The 23993-nt window shown below is 37.3% G+C and overlaps 1 protein-coding gene across 1 annotated transcript; it reads left to right on the top strand.

The window, feature by feature from the left end:
- Window positions 1-317: 317 nt before the first annotated feature.
- On the top strand, window positions 318-13843 carry LOC108531859 (ethylene-responsive transcription factor ABI4-like). The gene is made up of 3 exons (XM_017875494.1): window positions 318-350; window positions 992-1022; window positions 12495-13843. The coding sequence occupies exons 1-3, from the start codon at window positions 318-320 to the stop codon at window positions 13031-13033; spliced, it is 603 nt and encodes a 200-aa protein (XP_017730983.1). The 3' UTR covers window positions 13034-13843.
- Window positions 13844-23993: the final 10150 nt, after the last annotated feature.

Here is a 23993-nt window from a genome sequence, read left to right as displayed (position 1 = left end):
ATGTGGTAAGGATAAAATCCCTCTGGGTTTTTGGAATGCGGACCAGTAATGAAAGCATAGAACCTAGTTTATGAGTTAGAAGGATAATATGTACTATAGAAATAATAGGAGGGCAAGTGGGAAAATTAAAAATATAGAAGCTTTGTGTGCCTAAGGAAAGGCATTGACATTTTCAAATGATATTTGGCAATGTCATTTTGTAAATATGTTTTAAGTACAGAAACTTTTGCATGAAAACCTGTGGAAATTTTCCTTGGGAAGTCTTGAGGGACAACAAAGAAAGCTTTCAAAAATAGTGCTGGTTTTCACTTCGTGGAATGGATACCTCAGATATTCGAATGTATGCGGAGGTAAAGGATTTAGTGTTCCAGCAACTTCTATTCTTTCTTATTTCATTCTCTTCTCATTTCAGGGGTAGGAAGCGCACATCAGATGGCGTGGTGCTGACCATGGTGCTGATTTCTTTTTCAGTAGAACTTCCGTATTATCACCTCTGTGTAAAAAGAATAAAGCATATTTTGTAATAACGATAATTTTATACTTCTCTTTGCTTAGGTTTGCTGAAGGAGAATATAAGCAATCACAATATTCAAATTTAAAGTAAAGTTGATCTGGCATTTACTATCTTTACGACTTGATAAAATTATTTAAACTTTCCGAATTCAGATGATTTGTTTATAAATTGATATTGATAATAGATATCTTTTATTGGATTGATGATTATATATGGTATTATAAAAGCATCTTACCTAGAAAAATGTCACAATAAATGTTATATCTCTTTCTCCTCCACTATAATCACTTACTGAAGAACAAATACCTAATTCATTATCAACATGTAGCAGTCTGGATGACTTCATTCCTATGATACTGCTTGCTGAGACAGTTGATCATATCAACTTGATTATATGTGAGACATTTTTATACTGAATAGTTTTAAAAATTGTCTAAATGTATTACTGTAATCTGCATATGATCTTTCAATTTCTAGGTGATGTCATATGATAGAGACATTTTTGGAGGTAGATAACTTACCATTTTTTGCCAAAACTATCCATTGAATAAACAATACCCAGCAGGACTTCAACAATGTTGCTGTGGGAACACACACCATCTTTAGCATTTGGCTGTGCATCAAGAAGCATTTTGTTCTATTATTCTCTTTCTATTGAAAATGTTCTGTGTCCTTAGACAAGTCATTAAAATCTTTATGTGCCTTTTTAAATATATTCAATCATTTTATTCTATGAAGGTGGTGGGTTAAAATAGTCTGTGTACATTCATTCAGTTCAAACACAAAACAAAACAAAAAAATCACAGGAAAAATTTAAGCATAGATCTATAATTTCCTCTAACTGCTGAGTTTGATTCCAAAACTTTTCTTCTTTTCTCTAAACAAGGGTCCAGCTAGGAATTCCATCCATAAAATGTATTTGGTTTTTCATCGAGTTCTTCTGCTTTTGTCCTGAACTTGGGGTCTTTCTCTAAGCATTGTTCTCTCAAGTTCTGTTTTCATGTTGCTCAAAATTCCTTTTCAGGACTTTAAATTTGCATTTCATTTTATCTCATCCTAGGTTTCAGAATCCTGGTCTTCACTCTTGCTTATCAAACTCTATAGGCATAGAATATGTAATTCTGCCTTGTTGAACTAAATACTTTCTCTGAAACAATCTCATAAAATGTAGACAGCTTGCAAGCTAACTCTATTTCTTCCAAGTCTAAGTTTTTATCCAAATCCTAACAAATAACAAACTCTTTCCTGGAGTACCAGTAAGGTAATTTAAGATTGGAATTCTTATGACGTGTGTGTGTGTGTGTGGGTGCACATGTGTGTTGTAAAAATTTAGGTAAAATAATTAAGAACACGTCTAATGTGACAAGGAGTTTGCTTGGGTTGCTTTGATCTTAGAAGCCCAAACTAGAATTTAAAATGACCTTGATAAATTAGAGTAGTCATTCATCAAAAACAGTATTAAATTTAATCGGGACAAGTGCAGGGGAAACAACTAAGTATGCAAGCAATAAGAGCAGGGGTGACTCTAAAAAAAAAAATGTGAAAATTATTGGGGAGAAAAGCTGGAAATTAATCAGCATTGAACTGTTGTTAATTTTCAAGAACTAATATGACACTTAGATACACAGTATTATGAGCTATCATAGAAAAGCAGACAAGTAATCTTTTGACTTTGTAAAATCTGAGGATAATCTTCTTCTACATTTTGCCAGTAGTGAGAACTTTATTACAGCAGTATGTTTATTTGTTCCATAACTATTTTTTTGAGACACTTCTGTGTCCTGTGTAAAGTGTTAAAAATTGTCATTTGCTACTTCCTTCTAGCTATCATGGGTAACAAAATAACATTCATATCAATATAAATGTCCCTTGTATTACATTTTCTAATTTTATTCTATTCTGTATTGGGACATTTGTTAACTTTTGTCTGCCCAGCATCTTTTCTTTTAGAAATGTGTCCTCCCTTCTGGCAAGATAATTTAATTAAACATCTGTACTTCACTGTCTGTCACTGGCCAATCCACCAAAGTGAGTCATTGAAGGGTGAGATATAATAAAAGGTGAACTGTTTCTAAGTCATTCAAGGATCCCTGTCAGAGTTATGAAGAAATAGCTCTTTTCTTTACTCTGGAACCTCTAAACATAGTATAAGGTAAGCTGGAAATCTATTAACCCTCTTTGTCTGTCTATGTGGAGAACTTGATTAGTCCTTAATGAATCCAAAAGAAATTAGAGTTCATATTTGGATGGAAATAAAACACAATTCTAATTATATCACTGAGTCATTAGAACCAAAGTGGACTTGCTACACCCCATTTGGACTTTAAAGATAAATGAACTAATAGATTTTTTTTTCTTCTTAAGCTAATTTGATTTGGATTTATGACACTTGCAACTAAAGAGTTTAGACTAATACATATATATATACATGTTTGTTTGTATTAATAGACTCTACTGTAAGGTAATACTTGGATTAAGGAGGTTCTCTTCTCCCCAATCCCCATGCCAAGATAATGATTTTAATATCAGTGTTACCAGAAAGAGGCAAATCTATAGCAAAATAAACAAACAGCATTAGGTAGCACATTGACATACTTGAGAGGTAAATCTTATTTCCGCCGAATTTTAGTATCTGAAATTTAGAGCTAGGGTCATGAAAACACCATGGTAATGATGATGAAGTCTAATATGATACATATCAGATGAAAGGGGTGATGTTTAATTCTGTGTGCCAATATGACTGGGCCACAGGGTACCCAATATTTGGTTATAGTTCTGTGTCTTTGTAAGTATGTTTCTGAATGAGGTTAACATTTGAATCAATAGACTGTAAAACAGATTTCCTTATCCAATTCATCTGGGCCTCCTCATCCAACCCATTGAATGGCTGAAGAGAATATAAGGCTGAGAAAGAAAGAATCCTCTCTCTCTCTGCCTATTTTCAAGTTGGGGCATCAGTCATCTCCTGCCTTTGGACTTGGACTCAGACAATGAATTAGTTAGCATTCTCCAGAAAAACAGAACCAATTGTAGTTTTATTCTGGAAATTGGCTCATGTAAATATGGAGGCTGAGAAGTCCCGCCATCTTTCATCTGCAAGCTAGAGAACAAAGAACGCTGGTGGTCTAGTTCAGTGAGTCTGAAGACCTGAGAATCAGTGGAGATGTGGGGGAAGGAGGAGTAGAAACTGGTGTCAGTCCCAGAATTCAAAGGCCTAAGAACCAGAGACTCTGATGTGTGAGGGCAAAAGAAAATCGATGTCCCAGCTTCCGGAGAGGGAGAGAGAATTTTTTCTTTCTCCACCTTTCTCCATCATTCTATTCTACTAGAGCCCTCAACAAATTGGAGGATGTCAACTCACATTGGTGAGGGTAGATCTTCTTTACTTAGTCTACTGATTCAAATGGCAATATCTTCCAGAAATACCCTCACAGATACGTCCAGAAATCATATCTTATCAGCTATCTGGACATCTGTAAACACAGTCTGGTTGACATATAAAATAAACCATCACAGATTGAAATTATATCATCAGTTTTCCTGGGTCTTCAGCTTTCCGACAATAAATCTTGGGACTTCTCAGCCTCCATAACCATGTGAACCAACTCCTTATAATTCCTTATAATAAATATCATTATGATATCCTTATGCAGAATAATGAAACTAGACACTTATCTCTCACCATATACAAAAGTCAAATCAATATGAATCATAGACTTAACTCTAAGACCTCAAACTCTGAATCTACTACAAGAAAACATTAGAGAAAATCTCCAGAAAAGGCAGAGGTTGCAGCGAGCCAAGATCGGGTCACTGCACTCCAGCCTGGGTGACAGAGAGAGAATCTGTCTCAAAAAATGAAAGAGAAGAGAAGAGAAGGAAAAAGAGAAACAAGGAAGGAAGGAAAGAAAGAATGAAAAAGAAAGAAGGAAGGAAGGAAGGAAGGAAGGAAGGAAGGAAAGAAAGAAAGAAAGAAAGAAAGAAAGAAAGAAAGAAAGAAAGAAAGAAAGAAAGAGAGAGAAAGGAAGGAAGGAAGGAAGAAAGAGAGAGAAGGAATCTCCAGGAGATTGCATTGGTCTGGGCAGTAGTTTCTTGAGTAATATCCCATAAGCACAGGAAACCAAAGCAAAAATGGACAAATGAGATCACATCAAGTTAAAAAGCTTCTGCACAGCAAAGGAAACAATCAATAAACTAAAACGACCACCCACAGAATGGGAGGGATTTATAACCAGAAAGTATAAGGAGCTCAAACAACTCTACATGAAAAAGAAAATAGTAATCTGATTTTAAAAAATGGGCAAAATATTTAAATACGCATTTCTCAAAAGAAGACATACAGATGGCAAACAGGCATATGAAACAGTGCTCAACATCATTGCTTATCAGGGAAATGCAAATCAAAACTACAATAAATATCATCTCACCCGAGTTAAAATAGCTTATATCCAAAAGGCAGGTAATAGCAAACGCTGGTGAGGATTTGGAGAAACGGGAACTATTCCATACTGTTGATGGAAATGTAAATGTGCAAAACACTATGGAAAACAGTTTGGAGGTTCCTCAAAAAACTAAAAATAGAGCTATCATAAGATCCAGCAATGTCACTGCTGGGTATATACCCAAAAGAAAGGAAATCAGCACATTTAAGAGTTATCTGTACTCCTTTGTTTGTTACAGCGCTGTTCACAATCGCCAAAATTTCAAAAGTTTGGATAAACAAATGGATAAAGAATGGATAAAGAAAATGTGGTACATATATACAATGGAGTGCTATTTAGCTGTAAAAAAGAATGAGATCCTGTTATTGGCAACAACATGGATGGAACTGGAGATCATTACATTAAGTGAAATAAGCCAAGCACAGAAAGATAAACATCACATAGTGTCAGTTATTTGTGGGATATGAGAGCATAACAATTGAACTCATGGTCACAGAGAGTGGAAGGATGGTTACCAGAGGCTGGGAATGGTAATAGGTGGATGGGAGAAAAATGGGGATGGTTAACGGGTATAAAAAAAAAAAAAATAGGGCCCAGCTTGATGGCTCACGCCTGTAATCCCAGCACTTCGGGAGGTTGAGGCTGGCGGATCACGAGGTCAGGAGATGGAGACCATCCTGGCTAACACGGTGAAACCCCGTCTCTACTAAAAATACAAAAAAATTAACCAGGCGTGGTGTTGGGCGCCTGTAGTCCCAGCTACTCAGGAGGCTGAGGCAGGAGAATGGCGTGAACCCAGGAGACGGAGCTTGCAGTGAGCTGAGATCGTGCCACTGCACTCCAGCCTGGGAGACAGAGTGAGATTCCGTGTCAAAAAAAAAAAAAAAAAGTTAGAATAAATAAAGACCTACCATTTGATAACATAATAGGGTCACTCTAGTCAATAATAATTTAATTGTAGATTTTAAAATAACTTAAGTAGTATAGTTGGATTGTTTGTAACACAATGGATAAATGCTTGAGGGGATGGACACCTCATTCTGCAAGATGTGATTATTATGTATTGCATGCCTGTGTCAAAATATCTTATGTACCCCATAAATATATGCACCTACTATCTACTCACAAAAAATGAAAATTAAAAAACAATCCAGGCACAAGGGCTCATGCATGTAAACCCAGCACTTTGGGAGGCTGAGGCAGGCAGATCTCTTGAGCCTAGTAATTCGAGATCAGCCTGGGCAACACGGCAAAATCCTGTCTCTGCAAAAAATACGAAAATAAACCAGGCATGGTGGCATAAGCTTGTAGTCCCAGCTACTCGGGAGGCCAACGTGAAAAGATCACCTGAGCCCAGGGACATCAAGACTGCAGTGAGCCATAATCCAGCCACACTGCACTCCAGCTTGAGTGACAGAGCAAGGCCCTGTCTCAATACAATAATAATAATAATAATAATAAATATCATTATGGTATAGATGCCACACACACACACACAGATTTCTGAATAGTTCCATTTCTCTAGAAAACTCAGACAAAAACAGATTTTAATATAGTAGACAGTGTTATCCAGTAGAACTTTCTGCGATAATGAAAATGTTCTTATCTGTGCTGTTCAATACAGTAGTCACTAGCCACATGTGGCTTTTGGGTGCTTAAAATTTAATTACTATGACAAAAGTGCATAATTTACATTTAATTGCATTTTAATTATTTTAAATCAAAATTTAAATAGCCATTGATTCTTAGTGCCTACCTGGTGGACAGCACAGCCCTAGAGAACTAGCTGTATTTTTTAAGTCATACTATTTTGTAACTTGCATGTTATCTTCCAGATCAATTTCCTGCTATTCTCTTCTGTTCTTTTAGTAATTGTTAGTTTGCTACTTCAAGATACTTTATTGTTTTTATTTTTTCTTTTTATTGTATCAAGGTACAAATTAGATGTTCCTTAGAGATGTATATAAAATTGGCTATTTACAATAGTGAGATTTTAAGGTAGTTTAATTTAGCTTGGGTTTATCAAAAATCAGTAAAATCATAATGTTCTTCACAATTCCTTTATTTCAGCTATGTGAATTACCAAGGTAGCTCCTGTTATTTAGTCAACCTGGGTCAAGAAACAGGGCCCTCAGTTGGTTTCAGTATTTTTAGTCTGCTCTTCTCATTCCATACAAGTGCTCTTAACATTCCTAACAGAAAAGTATTAAACAGTAATGCGAATGCAAAGAGTATTCTACTCTAAGGAAACACAAAGATTCACACTAAAAAAACAGTCACTGACACTTTAAAAAAATGCACACTTTAATAAATGACTATAGGTTTTCCTATTTATTTATTCCAAACTACTTGTGGCTGAAAAAGTCAGGAACGGTTAAGAAAAGGTCAACAGTCTGCCGGGAACAGTGGCTCACGCCTACAATCCCAGCACTCTGGGAGGCTGAGGCAGGTGAAAGTTCAAAACCAGCCTGAGCAACATGGTGAGACCCTGTATCTAGTAAAAATGCAAAACTTAGCCGGGTGAGTTGGCACACACCTGTCATCTCAGCTACTGGGGAGGCTGAGGCACGAGAGCCACTGACCCCCAGAAGCAGAGGTTGCACTGAGACGAGATTGAGCCATTGACTCCAGCCTGGGGGAGAGAGACAGTGTCCCCACACTCTCGCCAAAAAAAAAAAAAAAAAAAAAAAAAAAAAAAGTCAACAATTATTGTGAATGGTGAGTGGAATTTTATTTATTTCTCCATAGTTTATATTTACAAATGATATGAAGAAAAATAAAATTAGAGTCAAGAAGAGTGACCAGAGGAGGTAGGGGTGAAGAGGAAAAGGGTTATCAGCAATGCCTCACTGAGAATGTCACATTTGGACAGACTCTTTGGTAATGTAAGGAAATGACAAATAGGATGATCTCCAATAGGACTGTTCCATGGAAAAAAAAAAAAAAACCACATGCAAAAAAAAAAAACATGTTTCAGGAATAAAATTGGCTTGAATAGCTATAGAGTCATTGTTTTGAGAGGTTTTTTTTTTTGTTATTTTTTTTTTTAATAAAGTCAATTTTCAGTATGATTATGTTCAAAAGTAGACAGTGATCTTCAGGATGTTTCTGTTTATAGATGATTATTTGCAAAACTTCCGTTTTACATATTACCTACTGTTAAGCTCAAGGATCATATGATCATCTATGAATTAGGGTTAACATGTGCTTGTTCTGAGGAAAATGTAGAGAAAGGAATCATCCTTCCTGATGAGTTTAAGAAAGTACATGGTGGCCTCATATCTTAGATCATTTAGATTCAATCATAGTATAAATAGAATTTACACTACATAAGATCATTAGGTCATTTGCACTCTATACATTGTGATTGCATATTTTAAAATGAGAGAAGGTGAAAATGTTGATCATATTGCTACTTGGTGTAGCTATATAAAAAGTAAGGAAGAGATCATCTTGAGGTTATAAATTTCTGAATATTTGTGAATTTATTTTCATTACTTTTTTATACTTTCATCAACATAACATGAAACTATAATAATAAGACATGTGGAGTGGGGTGAGGTAAAACAATAGGTCATATTTTGAAGAGGGACACTGAATGTTTTGTAAACAGTAGCAAAATTGTAAGTTAAAAAACTATCTAAAGCAGTAAATACTGCTATAAATATATACAAAAAATACATATACCAACCATACCAACCATTTTGTATATAAAAAATACATATACTAACCATATACACACATCATATATATTAATAATACTACTTATATTGTGATGTATATACTATGTAGTATGTCTATAAATTCTTAGCATTTCTGCAACACAGTCAGATTGTCTCATAGTTAAAACGCTAGCAAGCAAGGAGAATGACAATCAATGTTTCCAGTACTCAATAAGCTAATTTTCTTCCACAAGGGTGTACATTTTCACCAGGCCATGAAATTTGTTTTTCTAGGTCAATTTACTACAAGGGTCAATTTGCTATGAGAGTCAATTTAGCATGGATTTTTAGATTTTCAGTTCTGGGAATGACTGTATATTTAAAAATATTTATATATTTCCCCTAAATTTAGCATTATAAAAAAGAAATATAAATGTTTTGGTGAACCATGTTAAATCACAGAAAATTTATCCATAGTGATAAAAGTTTTCCCCATTTCCATTTCAATATTTTTAGCACAATTAAAACTGTAGACAGTTTACTTGGCTCCCAAAAGGGTAAAAAAGCATAATCATCACAGTCAGGATAAATTTCAATACTTGCAACTGTGGTAGAAACAATCACAAAATATAAGCTAAGCACAGTCTCCTCTGTGATAACTACCTTAAAAAAAACAAAACAAAACAAAAACCTGTATTTGGTACTATTGAGAGAGGAGGAGGAGGTTGTCATCTTATTCTGTGATAGCATATATAAAGAGGACCAATATGTTCAAGGCAGAAAAAATTATAAATTATCTTTTATATAACACATTAATTACTAATGAATGACTTACTTGTAAGGCATAATTTCTCTTCGTTTTATAATGTATTTTAAAACACTTAATTAAATATTTAAAAATATTTTTGCCATGAAGTGAAAGAGAATATGGGGCTTAATTATAAAGAAAGTAAAGAGAATTTCACAAACAGGTTTAATATTTCAAATTATTGCATATATGGATGCATGGATAGATGCCATCTTTTGGCAAATTTATGAAACTAATTAATTGATGATTCCTATGGGGTCAGTTAATTTATACATTTACTGCCACATTGAGGATATATGTAGACAATATAACCTTAAACCTATGAAATGAAGATACTGGAAGATATTTAATTGTATTCACAGAACTGCTGTAAGTTTTAGAAATGAATTTATTCGTACAAGTCTATATAACATTTTGACAATGTTACATTTTTCTAAAATATTCAAAGATCTTACAGCATTGAGTATTGGTTATTTTTAAATTAATCGTGTAACAGCATCTAAGAATAGACTATTTGAAAAATAGAGTATTATCTGTTCTTTGTACATGAATTTGACATTATTTATCCAAATGACCAGAGTTTATGTTTCCAGTATTTTTCTCCCAGAAAGGCAATCAGTGCACATTTCTCTTCTAGTCTCCTGGGTGTATGGGCTAAACAGAGCCCTTAATCACAAGAAAGTTCATGACTCTCAACCAAACTTTCAACTTAAAAAAAAATCTAATTAAATTAATCATTTGGTTTCATAGTTTACAAAAGGAGTTACTTTTGTCATAAGAAGGATATTCCTGGGGTTTCTGAAAATAGTAATTTACCAAAAATCCCCTGGGCCTTTAGGTTCTTCCATTTCATAGATCGTCCACTGAAATTATCTCTGGGGGTATGTAGCAAAACTGTGTTAAAGACCAGTGCTTCTCTAACTTTCTGTGCGTACAGATCACTACAAATCTTGGTATAATGAAGATTCTGACTCCGTAGGTATGGGGCAGGGCTGAGATTCTGCTGTCCTGATAAATTCTTAGATGCTGCTGGTGCTGCTGGTCTGAGAACCACATATTTAGTAGTAAAGCTCCAAATTATGTAAGGGTACAAATCCGAATTGCTGTCATCGTTATCAACAAGACTCAGAAGAAGACTCTTTTTCAGAGTATTGGTTACAAATGCCTATATATTCATGCTCAAATGGGTTTTTTTTTGAATATGACAATCTTAAAGATTTTCTATTGCTCAATGTAGCTTTATAAGTAATTCAGTCCATCTCCTTCATATTATAGTTGAGGTCACTGAGGGTCAAGGAAGTTGAATATATGCTCAAGGTCACACAGCTAGAAGCAGGATATGCACTAGAACCCAGAAACTCTACCATTTCAATAAAGAAAACCCCTAACTTCTTTGGCATTTCCATTTGTTATATTCTCCCTGACACAAAACCTAAGCGTGAGTCAATAATGATTAGAATTTCACCTTTTGATCCTCACAATAGTTTAAACGATAGCAGTATCTGTGGACTCACTGACTGACTTTCCTAACAGCTAAAACTCACAGTAGGCAACTATCTCCTACAATAATACAGGTATTCACACATCTTTCTTCAAGAATGTGCTTGCAGTTTTATTATGGACATTTTGTTCCTTAATTTTGAGAACCTGGGGAGAAAGGTGGGCAGAGAAATGAATGGGTCATTAGTTAAAAGGCAAGGGTTGAATTTGCAAAAGGTTGTGGCAAAGTAAGCAACAAATGGGAAAGAGTGAAGGGCATCAATATTGATCTTGCCTCTCATCTTTCCCTCTGTCTTCTTGCTTGCAGGTTTCTATTGTGTAGCCTCTCAAACAAAGCCGACTTTATTTGTGGTGTGACTGACTTAACACTACTGAAACAGTCCATCATCTGTTAATTTGGTCCAATTAAAAACTGGTCATAGGGAAAACCCTGGGAATTAAGCTCATTTAGAAACACAACTTCTGATTCATTTATGTCTTGCTCATTTATGTCTCCTGTTCTAACGGACACATTTCAGGGTGTTGATTTATAGAGGTGGTTCTTTTCAGTTTCCTGAGTTTCTGTGACCCCTTTTGATTGTGTCCATTAAAAAAGTACACTTCTGCCTCTCTCCCCTCGTAAGGCTATCGTTAAAACATTTTAAAGAGGCTTGCCTAAGATTTCCTGCTATCCGGAATTAGAAAAATCCCACTAAACAGCTAGAATCACCATTTATAAAGTACGTACGCATTGCATAGACTTACGCTAACATGACTGCTTTCTCACTTAATCCTTACAACTCTTAAAGTTAAGTACTATTATCCCCGTTTTGCAGTTGAGGAGGCTTTAGATTTAAACGTTCAAGTAAATCATCAAACACTATAAAACAAGAAGCGACAGCTATGCTATTTGAACCAAAGGCTGCCTGATGCCAGTGCCAGCACTGCTACCCACCAAGCTCCACAGAGATTTATGCCTAGACTAAGTAAAATCTCTGAACAACAACAACAAAATTATTTCCTCCACTTATTTTTCCTTTTTTGCAACACAAGTTCTTGTAGGCAGGTAGGTGTTCCACTCCCTATACTTAGCCTCTCCCACGTCCTCTGCAATCTTTCCCTTTTGCTGCTGGAATCGTCAGAGATTGCTACTGCAGCTGGTGAGTGGGCAGGTGCAGCCACCATCTGCTCTAGGAGTCCAAATGCGCAGCAGAACCTCGCACCCAGGACCCGGCCCAGGCACCACGAATTCCAGAACACGCTGGGGACACGGCTAACCCCGCCCCCTCGCGGTGGCGATTGGCTGAACCCTTCCTGAGTGCAGAGCGCTGATTAATGAAGGCAGTTGTCTCGTCTGCAAGTTCGGATGAGACATCTCTAAAGAGGTGAGATCCGCCGGGGTGCTGAATGGGGGCTTCAGTGCTTCCTGCCCGAAGGGTCCTTGAGAAGCCTGTTTGTTTTTCCCGGTGCTTGTCTCCACCCATCCCCTTCTCTCATTGGTCAGACCTGGTGGGCGGCTGGGTTTCCATTGGCCGGGGGGCGGTGTCTGTCCCTGGCCAGGGTGGGGGCGGGGCCTCCGCCGCTCTGAGCTTGCCCTTGTGTCTGGTGCTTCGTAGAGCTGCCGCCGCCGCTGCCGCCGCCGCCGCTGCCGCTGCTGCTACAGCCGCCGCTGCAGCCGGAGCATCCGGGAGCTGCCACTGCCGCCGCCGCTGCCGCCACTAGCGCTGCTTCCACCGCTGCTACCTCCCCTCCCAGGACCTCGAGACATCCCGGGTGCGAGCGGCAGTGCTGCTTGCTTGCTCCCCCTCTCCCCCAGCCTTTCCCCTCCGTGACCTACCCACTCCTTGCAGCCCTCGCCCGCACCTTCTTCGACACCCCGGCACCCCTGCACCACCTGCTCGGGCAGCCCCGGCGGGCTCTGGGACTTGCTGTGCGCGCCGAGAGGAAGGCAAGCTCCAAACCCCTGCCTGGCAGACGGGCTGTCGCGGCTGCACCACCAGCAGGAGGAGGAGGAGAAGAAACTATTTCGCCCACCGATACCCCATTCTGCGGGTGCTTTGCCGCTGTCGCTACTGCTGCCGCCAATCCGAGTCCGCGGGTTCGAACACCTCAGCGGCGGGGACGGTAGGTCCCGTGGGCGCCGGGAGGAGGACAGCAGCGGAGCCCTGCACTCTCGTGCCCCGCTCACCAGCATCTACTTGCCCCCTCGTTCCTTCCCCAGCCCTTGAGAGAAGGGACCATGATTTGGAAACGCAGCGCCGTTCTCCGCTTCTACAGTGTCTGCGGGCTCCTGCTACAAGGTAATCCCCGCCCCGCCGCGGGGAACATCAACTTCTCGCCCATTCCCCATCTTCCACATTCCACCCCGTATTTCCACTCTCCCCTCCCAGTCCCCCTGTCCCCAGCGATTTCCACCCCCCTCCCCCTACTCTCTGGTGCGGCAGGGGGCAGTGGCAGTTTGCACCAGCCCCTTGAATTTCTAACGCTGGCTCAGCCCTGCCTTCCCAGCAGTCGGCCCCTTACGCTGCACCTTTTGCCTTTTCATTCACCTGAGCTTCCTTCATCTCACTCCATCCCCGCCAGCATCCCCCTCCCACGCCTTTTGGCTGGCAACTTGTGCCTCTCTGAACATTCCACCCTCCCGACAACCCCCACCAGCCACCTCCCACATCACGCTCTTGACCGACCCTCTCCATCTCTTGTCATCTCTTTAACCTCCCCCTTTTCGGGTCGCCTTTTCTTTCCCCCCTCTTCCCACCATCATCATATCCGTGTGTCTTTAAAAAGTGTGTGAGAGCCTGGGAGCGAGCTACCAAGAAGGCGAGAACAGCAGCAGCGGCAGCACCGTGTGCATTGCAATAACATCTCCGGGGGGGAAATGTGTTGTGAGACGTGTCATTCACCTAGGAAGAGAGAGGAGACTCTGTCTGGGATTTAAGAAAAAAAAAAGAAAAAAGAAAGAAAGAAAACAAAAAGAAAGAAAGGAAAAAGAATAAGAAAAAATAAAAAATGAATGAATGAGTAAATAAACCAATAAATTAAGAAAGGGGAGAAAAGGCAAAAAAATTAAAAGATCCAAACGCACTTTATCAACACATTGACTTTTTATTATTTAGTCTGTGTCATTTCTTTTTTTTTTAAACCAAAGAAATATATGCTTCCTAGCAGTTACTTTACTGCCAAGAGATTTTCACTTAGATTTCCTACCTCTCCATCTTCTCTCTGCCGCTTCTTTCCGTAATTAATATTATCCTTTCACGTGAAATGTAAGAACCCCTACCACCGCAGTGGAGGGAAGCCGCACAAAACGCTGTTATTATGCAAATCACTGGGTTTGGATGCCGGAAGGCTAGTGAACCTGGGTTCACTTTTCTCCAGACCCTCTTTTTTGGAGGAGGGAGTGAGGGGGCTGTGTGGAATGGGAGGATGATGCTGATTATGAAATAAATGGCAATGCATAGTACAGGAGTGCATGAGGACACTTTGGGTGGTGGAGGAGGCAGAGGCGGCGTGCTAGGGCTGGGTGGGCAGGGGCTGTAAGGCGGAAGATTGTTGCTTTGAAGAGAATAGTATAGGGATGTGGCTTGAATGTGAGATATAGCGAGGATGGATGTGAAATGATGATTGATAGAATATTTTTTAAGCTAGGTGACTAGATTTTTTTTTTCTTTGCCTACCTCTAAACCCTTCTGTCATTATTTGGGTATTTGCAGGAAGATAAGTTGATCAAATTAATTTTCCCCTGGGTAAAAGGGATCTGAAAGTAAGACACACGTAGACTCACTGGCGTGCAAAACCCAATCGGCCTTTGGAGGATTTAAATGAGGTCAATGAACCATCTTTCAGCAAGTTCTTGGAATGCATCCTCTCTCCTGCCCTCCTCCGGGATATAGACTGGGGACAGAATTTTATTTATGCATATTTATGAACATGAAAGAAGAGGCAGTGGGCAGAATTTTCCTGAATTAACTAACTGACCTTCTAGAGATCTTGTGTAAAATATTTCGGTGGTACTTTTGTGTATTTTACGTTGGGTGTAAATTTCAGATATGTCATGTGTGCCAGAATCTCCGTGAAGGCAGACAGCACATTCTTCCTGCGTACGCCGCTGAGTCCCATTTCTCACCGTTCACACCCCCCATCCTCACGCAAGTAACCCGGGTGTCTGACACGTTACTTAGGTTTTTAATCCGCGCTGAGACAATCTCCCGGAGACCCTACTTCACCTCTCAGTAACTTGCATTTCTCAGCTCAGCTGTGTGTGTGTGTGTGTATGTGTGTGTGTGTGTGTGTGTGTGTGTGCGCGCGCGCGCGCCCCGGCGTGCGCCGTGTTGGGGGGAGTGTGATGTGGGGGAATCAGTTAATTTGGTGATTGCAATGAAAATTCGACACCGCTAGATGTATTTTCCCTGCCAATCTGTGTGTGCTGGTCCTGGCCGGTCAATGCACACACTGCTGGGCTGCTGCGAAATTATTTATTATAGAGCATGTGGGTCATGGACTGCACTTGGGGTCGCCTCCTCTCTTCCTTCAACATTTCCCTGTGAATTGTCTATTCAGTGCAGTGCAAAATAACTGTTTGCTGGTGCCTCTCTCAGCCTGGAGGAGGATTTACTCTTTCTCTATCCGGGGAGATTCCATCAGCAGCATTCAGGCATGAGTCTCTTTTATTGAGTATGTAAACCAATGATTAAGACAGTGCTGCTTTTCACAGCAGACTGTGGGGGGGGGGGGGGCGGGAAGGGGGGGGGGGTATAGCAGAGAAAATGCACCACTGCAACCAGCAGCAACACCAGCATTAGGTCCAATAAATAAATAAATAAAGGTCCTGTACAGCAACCAGGGAAAGAGCACAAGTCCAACCATGTCTGTGGACTTAGGAGCATCTTAGATCAGGCCATATGAATACACTAAAAGAGATAAGAGGATTAAAAAAAGAAAGAAAGAAAGAAAGAAAGAAAGAAAGAAAGAAAGAAAGAAAGAAAGAAAGAAAGAGGAGGAGGCACAAAGCACCACTGGATTGTCTTCTCATGTTTATGGCCGCCTCACATTTATTCATCCAACACTACTCCACAGACACATCATACTTTGTTGATATTGTCAGGTTTTACTCAAATTGCTCATGCCTTCCTTGTCTTAGGCTTGGCTGAAAACATTGCTTCGGGGTTCAGATTTATGTTTCTCCCCCTACCCTACAGTTTTATTAGGACTTGGTTAGGTTGTAAAATGAAGGTTTTATTTCTTGGACATAGATAAACTACTTAGCGGGTCTTTCTATGTTCAGGCAGAAAAGGGTGGCAGGGGAACTAGTGAGCGACTGATTTTGGCTAGAGGGAGTCTGCCCTGCCTGCTAGTAGTTATGACTAGGCAAATACTATAGTCAGTCAACAGTTTCTTTTTTTAGCTTTATCAGCACTATAGTGATATTCACTTAAGTAATACTAATCAGTTTATTTATCCCATGTATTACTATTCCCTTTCTTGCAGTATACATCATTAAAGACAAAAAGACTTATTTGAACATATCTTCTCCGTGTTTCTGTATTTTAACTGACTGTATTTTATATTATCACCTATATTTTTTACCTTTTTTTCTCAGAAGCAAATCAATTTTCTGGCTTGTTAATATGTGGAGTGATAAGCCAGTGATGAGAATCCAGTCAATGAAAAAATGAGTTTTTTAAAAAAAGGCTTACTTAATTCTATAATATCTGCCAGTTTGTCCTCATCTTCATCGTGTCTTTAGGAAATGAATAATAAATAGAAAATAAACATATGCTTTTGGCCAAACATTTGTTTGGCCAAAGTATAACTTGGAATGTAGGCTACTTAAATAGCAAAATTTGATTTAGTGTTCAGCTACAATGCATCTTTTCTTATTTTCCCTCATCATAGAAATAGGAAAATCTGGAGTAAGCACAAGGGACACATTAGAGAAATGAATTTCTTTGCAAGGATTGCAAAAGCTTGCCACCTGTAACGAAGTCCTCTCTTGGCTATAGAGTAGATCCAGTTCAATTGCTAACCCTTGCTGAAACTTTATCCCTTTCCATGCCTGAGGGGGCACTGCAAAGATGGAGAGAGTGCCCTGGGCAGCACAGGAAACAATTCTGGAAAGGGCAAAAAAGAAACAAGGGCAAAATATAACAAGAAATAGTCATGCATCCATGCATACAAGACCTCATTTTGTTGAGAACTGTGTTTCCTTTTTGGAATTAGTCGTATACAGAAACACCTGCAAGACAGATACTGGGGCTTTAGTTTTTTGTGTTTCTGTTTTTTTTTATTTTGGCCATGGTATATTCTGGTAAATGATTTGTTATGTTTAGTAAAAATATAACACAAACAATTTGAATATATGTTCAAATTAAATCTCATTGGACGTACATAACACTTGCCTCAGTATGTGTCATGAACCTCATCTTATGTTTTTTAGAAAGCACATTATAATACATATAATAGTTATGTACACTTAATGAAATAATTATGCTTCCTAAAATCATATCTTTCCAACTATTTTACCTTCACATATATTAACTTTAGTCTCATCAAGCTCATTTCTTATGCCAAATGTAGTTCTTGAAATATATTTTACTCACTCCCTTTTTCGATTAACATAAACTTTGGAAAATGGAGCCTATGTACTTAAATGCAGTAACTGTGGCTTAAATAGTCAAACATCAGACAATTGGTAATTAAGAAAATCTTCACAAATATGAGGAGTTCCTAGACTAGTTTTATATCAAGATGTGGAAGCTTACTTCATTGTCTTTTTTCCATTTCTATAACTATTAGAACTCTGGGAACATAATATGACAAAGCTAAGTATCAATTGAGATGATCTGTTCTTGTGTCCTTCATTAGAAGATAAGACATTTTAAAACTATTTGTCACACAATTAAATAGTGGTAGAATGTCATCTTTCTTAAAGAAAAAAAAATACTTAAATCAATTAAAGAGCAAAATGGAAGTGCAAAAATATTGGAAGACATCCTAAGCATGCATTTGAAAGTGGCCTGGAATCAACACCAAATGGCATAAATTTTCTCTTGAAGTAGTCTGTGGGATATCAATGATTGAGACAAGTAAGCCTTATTTACTGTGAAGGATTTGGGGGTGCATTAATAATCAAATATAGACCTAATGTCGTATGGATGTTTTATTTGATCTTGCTGACATGTGCTCTATGATATTTATTGTGAAATAGTCCTCATTTTATTAGACTGTATTAAACCCATTGGCTAAGTCACCCATTCTGTAGCAGCTGACTGAATAGACTGAGGAAGTAGAGAGAAGGAAAATCACAAACCAAGGAAGCCAACTCAGAAACTGAGGTCAGAAGCCCTTTTGTTGAATTGGCAGATACTGGTCTGATTTACTGTCTTAAAACAGTTCTAGTGCCCAACAATTATTATACTTAAGCTTCCTGAGGGCAAGCTCTGAGCCTTACATAGCTATGCAGTTTTCTTATCCTTATTTTAGTAGATGCATAGACAGTGGTGCTGAATTGAATAATAGGTATGTCCTAATTACTTCTGATGGGATTAAATGATCTTTTCTTTTCATAATATGGAAACACTCATACTTTATCAAGTCGTGTAAGAGTTAATTTTGACATTTTGTAAGCTATGTTGGTTTACGAAAGTTTTCCTATATTAAATTATCACATAAATAGTTCTTAATATATATCTTTTAGAGAATTCAATCTGATCAGTCGTTTTTTAACATTTTCCTACCATTTTTTTTCCTTGATTAAAACTCCAGATACTTTACATTAGATTAGATCATAAACTAATTTTATAAAAAATGAAGGACATAATTTAAATTTACTGATTTAACCTAAAATTTTAAAAGGACACGTTCATTGCCAACATTTTATTTGAAAATGTCAAGCATTTTTGGAGTGCAATTCTGTAGTATCAAGAAAGGCATCTTCTGCAAATTCCTTGTGTAAAGAGGTGGGTGAGGATTAACCTAGAGCTGTGGCAGCTGAAGCCCCCTGCTGTGTGATGATGCAAATGGCATCTCAGGCCTAATGTGCTCTGCAGAGGCGGCAAACTCAGAGGAAAGCAGTCATGTGGCGTCAGAGTGAAATGGGAAGTCTTTTTCCTAGCTTGTAGTGGACATAAAACATCCTTTAGCTTTTTATAAGCAGAAATGATCCAGAGTATTTGTAATCACACGAACTTATGACAAAGCAAAAGAGAGAACATATATTTTGTTTAGAGAGTAATAAATAAATCCTACTAAAACTACCAACGTTTTCATCCAATGAATGGTGAACATTTAATTTTCTTCCAAACCATCAGGAACATAGGTCAGTTTAATGAAGATGAATAGCAAAATTGAAATAGGATTTCTTTGCTGTTTTTTACATGTGTTAGACCTAATAACTGTTTGGCTGGGAAACATTCTGTTATCCAGTTCTTCCTTCAGTGAGTAAGGAGTTAGTCCCTTAATCTCATTCTTATTAGAACATTTCCTGTACTATGAGAATATAGTAGTTTCTTTACAATATAGGAGTTAACTGTTCAGTGTGTGTTCAGTTTATTTAGTGTTGTTAAGTATAATTTGTGTTATGTCACATCAGTAGAGAATGTTTCCTATCTGAACAGTATTATTTATCATGTAGGCAAAGTCATCTGATACGTTCTCTAAAAAAGAAAGAGTTGTAAACCTATTGTTGTACCATTACACCCTATCAGATAAAAGGAACTAACATAGCTTTGTATATTTTGATTCCATTTGCCACAGAACAAAAACCTGAATATGTTATACAACTGATTTTTCTTAGTGAGCCCAGTTGTTCCTGTTAATGTGTTCAGTGGATTTCTTTAAGCATATACGAAATTGTTTTCATCTTGGAAGCCTATTTAAAAATTAGTGAAGTAAATATTCTGCTTCAGTAGGGATCGGTTAAATATTAATGTCAAAACCAGAGATGTAATTATAGAGAAAGGAAATATTTCACAGTCACTTATTTATATATATGCACATATATGCACATTTAAGTATGTCATTATTTTTAAGACTGAAGAACATCTTTATTAATTTTGTAATTAGAGTTTAGGGCTTTCAGGGATGTAAAATAGAAGGAAGGAGAAAGGAAGAGTTTGTTTTGTTTTGACTCATTGTGTTCTTTTACTTTTTCAATTAAGGTTAGGAATTTTATTTCATTTTTTAAGTAAATTTTCTTAGGCTGCAATAACGATTTACAAGCCTTCCACTCAAAGCACACACAGAAGTCTTACAATTCATGAAATAACAATGGGGTTGAGTGTTCTGGATCTATTTTTGTGCTTATGAAACTGAGTGATAAGAACTTATTACGACTTGAACAGATACAGAGCTCAGTTGGTAAGATTTGCCATAGAGAGGGGTTACTAACTATTCACATTGTATTTTAGAGGTCTCTGAAGGGAATATTAACACAGTCTTTATTCAACTTTGGGAATAGCTGTTTCTGAGTCAGCAAATCATCTTCACTTGAATATTTAAATGATCTTTTAGCCATTTCGTTGCTGGAGAGTAAGTCTCTGTCTAGTAGTGACAGTTAAGGAGTTATTCCGGGGGTGAAGCACTGACGTCATTAGGGACTGCTTCACAAGTAAAATAAGCATACTTTTGCTTTCAGAAAAAAGAAAATCTCAAAACTAAATGTGATCAAATAGTGCAAATAATGTCACCTTACAAGAAAACAAAGTCCTTTAAAAGTCAGATTGCATTTCTAAAATTTTCTATATTTTATGGTGGTTACTTTACAGTAAGGATACATTGCTTATCTAAAGTTGTCCTTGAGAACAGAGTGAGAAAGCACCTTTCCTGACAAGGATGTGCTGTCGACTGCTAAGTGTATAGCTGTTATATTGATTTGCTGTAATTTATAAAGCCAATTAATGTATGCTTGTAAAGAAATATTTTTAGCTTTTAAGCTAAAATTGTTTGTATTTTAAAATGCAGGTGCCTTCCATAATGCTTATTTAAACATCAAGGCCTAAAATTTATAGTGTGTAAAAAAAGTCCTAATTTTCTTAATAAATTCATATTTTCCATGAGCTTGTCCTGTATCCCCCATGGGGAAAAAGGTCCATGACATTTGTGACTTCCATTCGTTCTCATACCTTTTGCATCTCTGTTTTTCAATCTGGAGTTGTAGGCTTAAATTTAAATGAGAAATAATGCATTATGAATTAGAATATTTATATGTAAAAGCAAAGAAAAATATATAGTAAGCTTTTTATTTAATTGCCATTTCTTTACTGCTCTCTATTTTATGTGCTGAAGTCTGAATAGTAACTCAGCTTCCTTTATACTCTCCAGGAATATAATATCCCTCCCATTCCCTGCCCATGCTACGGACTTGAAAGATCCATTAAAATGAATTAATGGGGAATGAAGAATAAAGAAATGGAGTTTTGCTAAAGGATATGTACAGAATATGTACAGATTGGGTATTTTCCTTTCAACCCCAAGGAGCACACCCCAGTGTTTTAGCAAGGATAAAACATGTACAATATGTGTTGAGTTGTTTTTGTTATTGTTATTACTGCATTTTTTTGAAAACTCCATGCCGTAGTCTCTTAATAAAAATGGCAAAAAGAAGGGGAAAGGAATGTGAGTCAGCCAGCCAAACACACAGAAAAATGCCTGGCAAAGCTGACTAAATTAGCATATGCTAGGCTGAGTATTTCCCTCTGTTGTTACATAATCCCTTTCTAATACGAAATCAGTTCTCATACTTAACCCTTTCAGGAGGTTTGGAATTCTCCCACTGTTATATTTTTATTTTGCTTCATTTATTTGCTCATGAATTGTGCAAATCGTCTATTCAAGGGCTTTTATGTCAAGTTCTTTTTTTCCCTCTCCAGCACTTCTGTATACAAATGTTCCGTTCTATGTCCAACTTCAGGATTCAAGAATCAACTTTTCTATAGCTTCCACTGAGAGGATCTAATTAGCATTTTAGTCTCCCTTTACTCATGTGCAGCTTTCTTTAGAAAATGTATTAGTTCTATGAGGTTCCCCTAAGGATTCATAATACTCTAGTTTGTTACATGTACTGTGATATTCAGTGTGCCTTAATTATGCACGTGTCCTCATTTCAAAGCCTTTTCAGGGATCATGTGGGATAGAACAGGGGTCTGGCTGTAAGTTCACTGTCATGTATTAATGTGTAGGTGGTATTCAGAGAAGGATGTTTCTGAAGGCAATTATATATCTATGACTCCAATATAGCAAGCCGTTACTCACATTCTGCACTTACTAGATACCCTGCCAAGGCAGAATTAAATTCACCATTGTGATACATAATACAGTATCTGTTATTTCTAAATAACAGATACTGCTCTAGGATTGAAATAAAATAATGAGTGAAAATGTGTATCCCCTACCCTGAATAGGGATTGTCTCTTTCATTTTCCCAAACAAAAAGAAGAATCAGAAATTGTTCCTAAGTCAATGCTCTATTCCTTAACTAGCCCATTAACACATTTTGCTATGGTGGGATCTTGAAGTTTTGCTGGATTTTATGTGAGGCTGTAGATGTTTAAATAGTATTAATTGCCTGCAATCTTTATGGACTGCCAAATGTCAGTGCTTTGCCAAATTTGAGACATTTTATTTTCGGGTTTTAATTTGGATGCAATTTGAATATGGTGAAAGTATAGAGAGATGCTGAACTCAACAGAGAGAGACAGACATCTTTTTCTTAAAGAGGCTTCATTTGTGGAGAGATTGCTATAGGAATTGGCTTGTTTTGTATCTGATATCACTTATAAGGGGGATATTTTCCTATATTACATGAGGATGAGAGTGCATTTGTATTAATTGTACCCTTTGACTTACATGTCTTCCTCTGTGTCTTATGTCATAAGAAAAGGGTGGTTTAATTTGTAACTGCAACTTGTGTCTTTTATTCTTTTATTTATGCTTATGGCAATAAAAAGCATTTTATAAACTGATATAATATGTTTTGACAATTTTTATTTGATTATTTTACACAATAGCATAATTTTTGAAGCTATAGTTTAGTTTTAGCAGACAAAAGAATGCCATCTGCCATCTATTGATTATTTTAAGCATTTATGTGTTCTTAGTTCATGAGAGAACTGAGCATTTGATTTTGTCTATTCTATGATCTATATAACATTTGTATATTATTATTATAGTATTTTGAAGGTTATGTGTTTATCTGCCTGTCTCCTCTAGTGGACTATAAGCCCCTAGTGTACAGGACTGAGGTCTTAGTCCTCATTATATTTCAAGTGACTGATCGAATGTCTGGTCTGTCTTTTTTTTTTTTTTTTTTTCAATGTTTTCATCATTCCACTGATTGATTAGTTTTCTTCTAATAGATTTAATCTTGACACAACTCTTTAATTGGATCTAGATAATATATAAGTATTTACATTATAACTGCCAAAATGCCAATACAGTACTCCAAATAGAATAAATATTTTCAGTGACTTTTCATTTGTATATAATATACAGGAAGAAGACAGAAATGCACCCCAAGAAACAAAAATAATTCTAAATAATGGTGTACTTAACAAAAATATGAATTAATTGCTTTCAGTCAGGGCAGTCCATTCAAATTTGTACTGTAAACATTTATTTGAATCTTCCTGATCTTTGGGTATTTTAACCCCTTATCTTCAGTCTGCTTTCCAAAGATTTTATCTCTAGCTTCAAAACTATTCCTGATGATGACTTTGGTTAAACGTGAAGCCACATTATCTTGTTTTACTTTGAGTAGCTGGCATTTCCGGATAAATGTATAAACAAAGAGGAATTACAAGCTGACCTTGATCTACCAGATTATGTGTGGACTGACCTGCTTTTTTTTTTTTTTTTTTCTGCCAAGCTAGAGAGTAGAGGTTCTCTGATTAGTCCCTGAAGTAAAGATTCAGGGTGCATTCTTCTCAGTTAACTGGAAGAGATTCTGTCAGTATTATTTAAAAGACCCTTTATAAATTCTGAATGTTGATCCGTTTGTGTTTTTAATGCTTAGTTACTTATGCAATTGATGACACATATATGCTGTGATTGGATTTTCTTTTTCTTTCTTTTTTTTTTTTTTTTTTTTTTTT

Source organism: Rhinopithecus bieti, unplaced genomic scaffold (assembly GCF_001698545.2).
Source record: "Rhinopithecus bieti isolate Rb0 unplaced genomic scaffold, ASM169854v2 scaffold_566, whole genome shotgun sequence".
Taxonomy (NCBI): Eukaryota; Metazoa; Chordata; class Mammalia; order Primates; family Cercopithecidae; genus Rhinopithecus; species Rhinopithecus bieti.
Note: the sequence above shows the minus strand (reverse complement) of the source record. Positions and strands in the feature narration are given on the sequence as shown.

What these genes read in the sequence shown, in the direction of transcription:
- LOC108531859 (XM_017875494.1), top strand. Translation starts at nt 318, where the DNA reads ATGGATACCTCAGATATTCGAATGTATGCGGAG. An exon ending in ATATTCGAATGTATGCGGAG is followed by an intron (nt 351 to 991) that starts GTAAAGGATTTA and finishes TTCAATTTCTAG; the next exon opens with GTGATGTCATATGATAGAGA. An exon ending in TGATAGAGACATTTTTGGAG is followed by an intron (nt 1,023 to 12,494) that starts GTAGATAACTTA and finishes CGCCGCTCTGAG; the next exon opens with CTTGCCCTTGTGTCTGGTGC.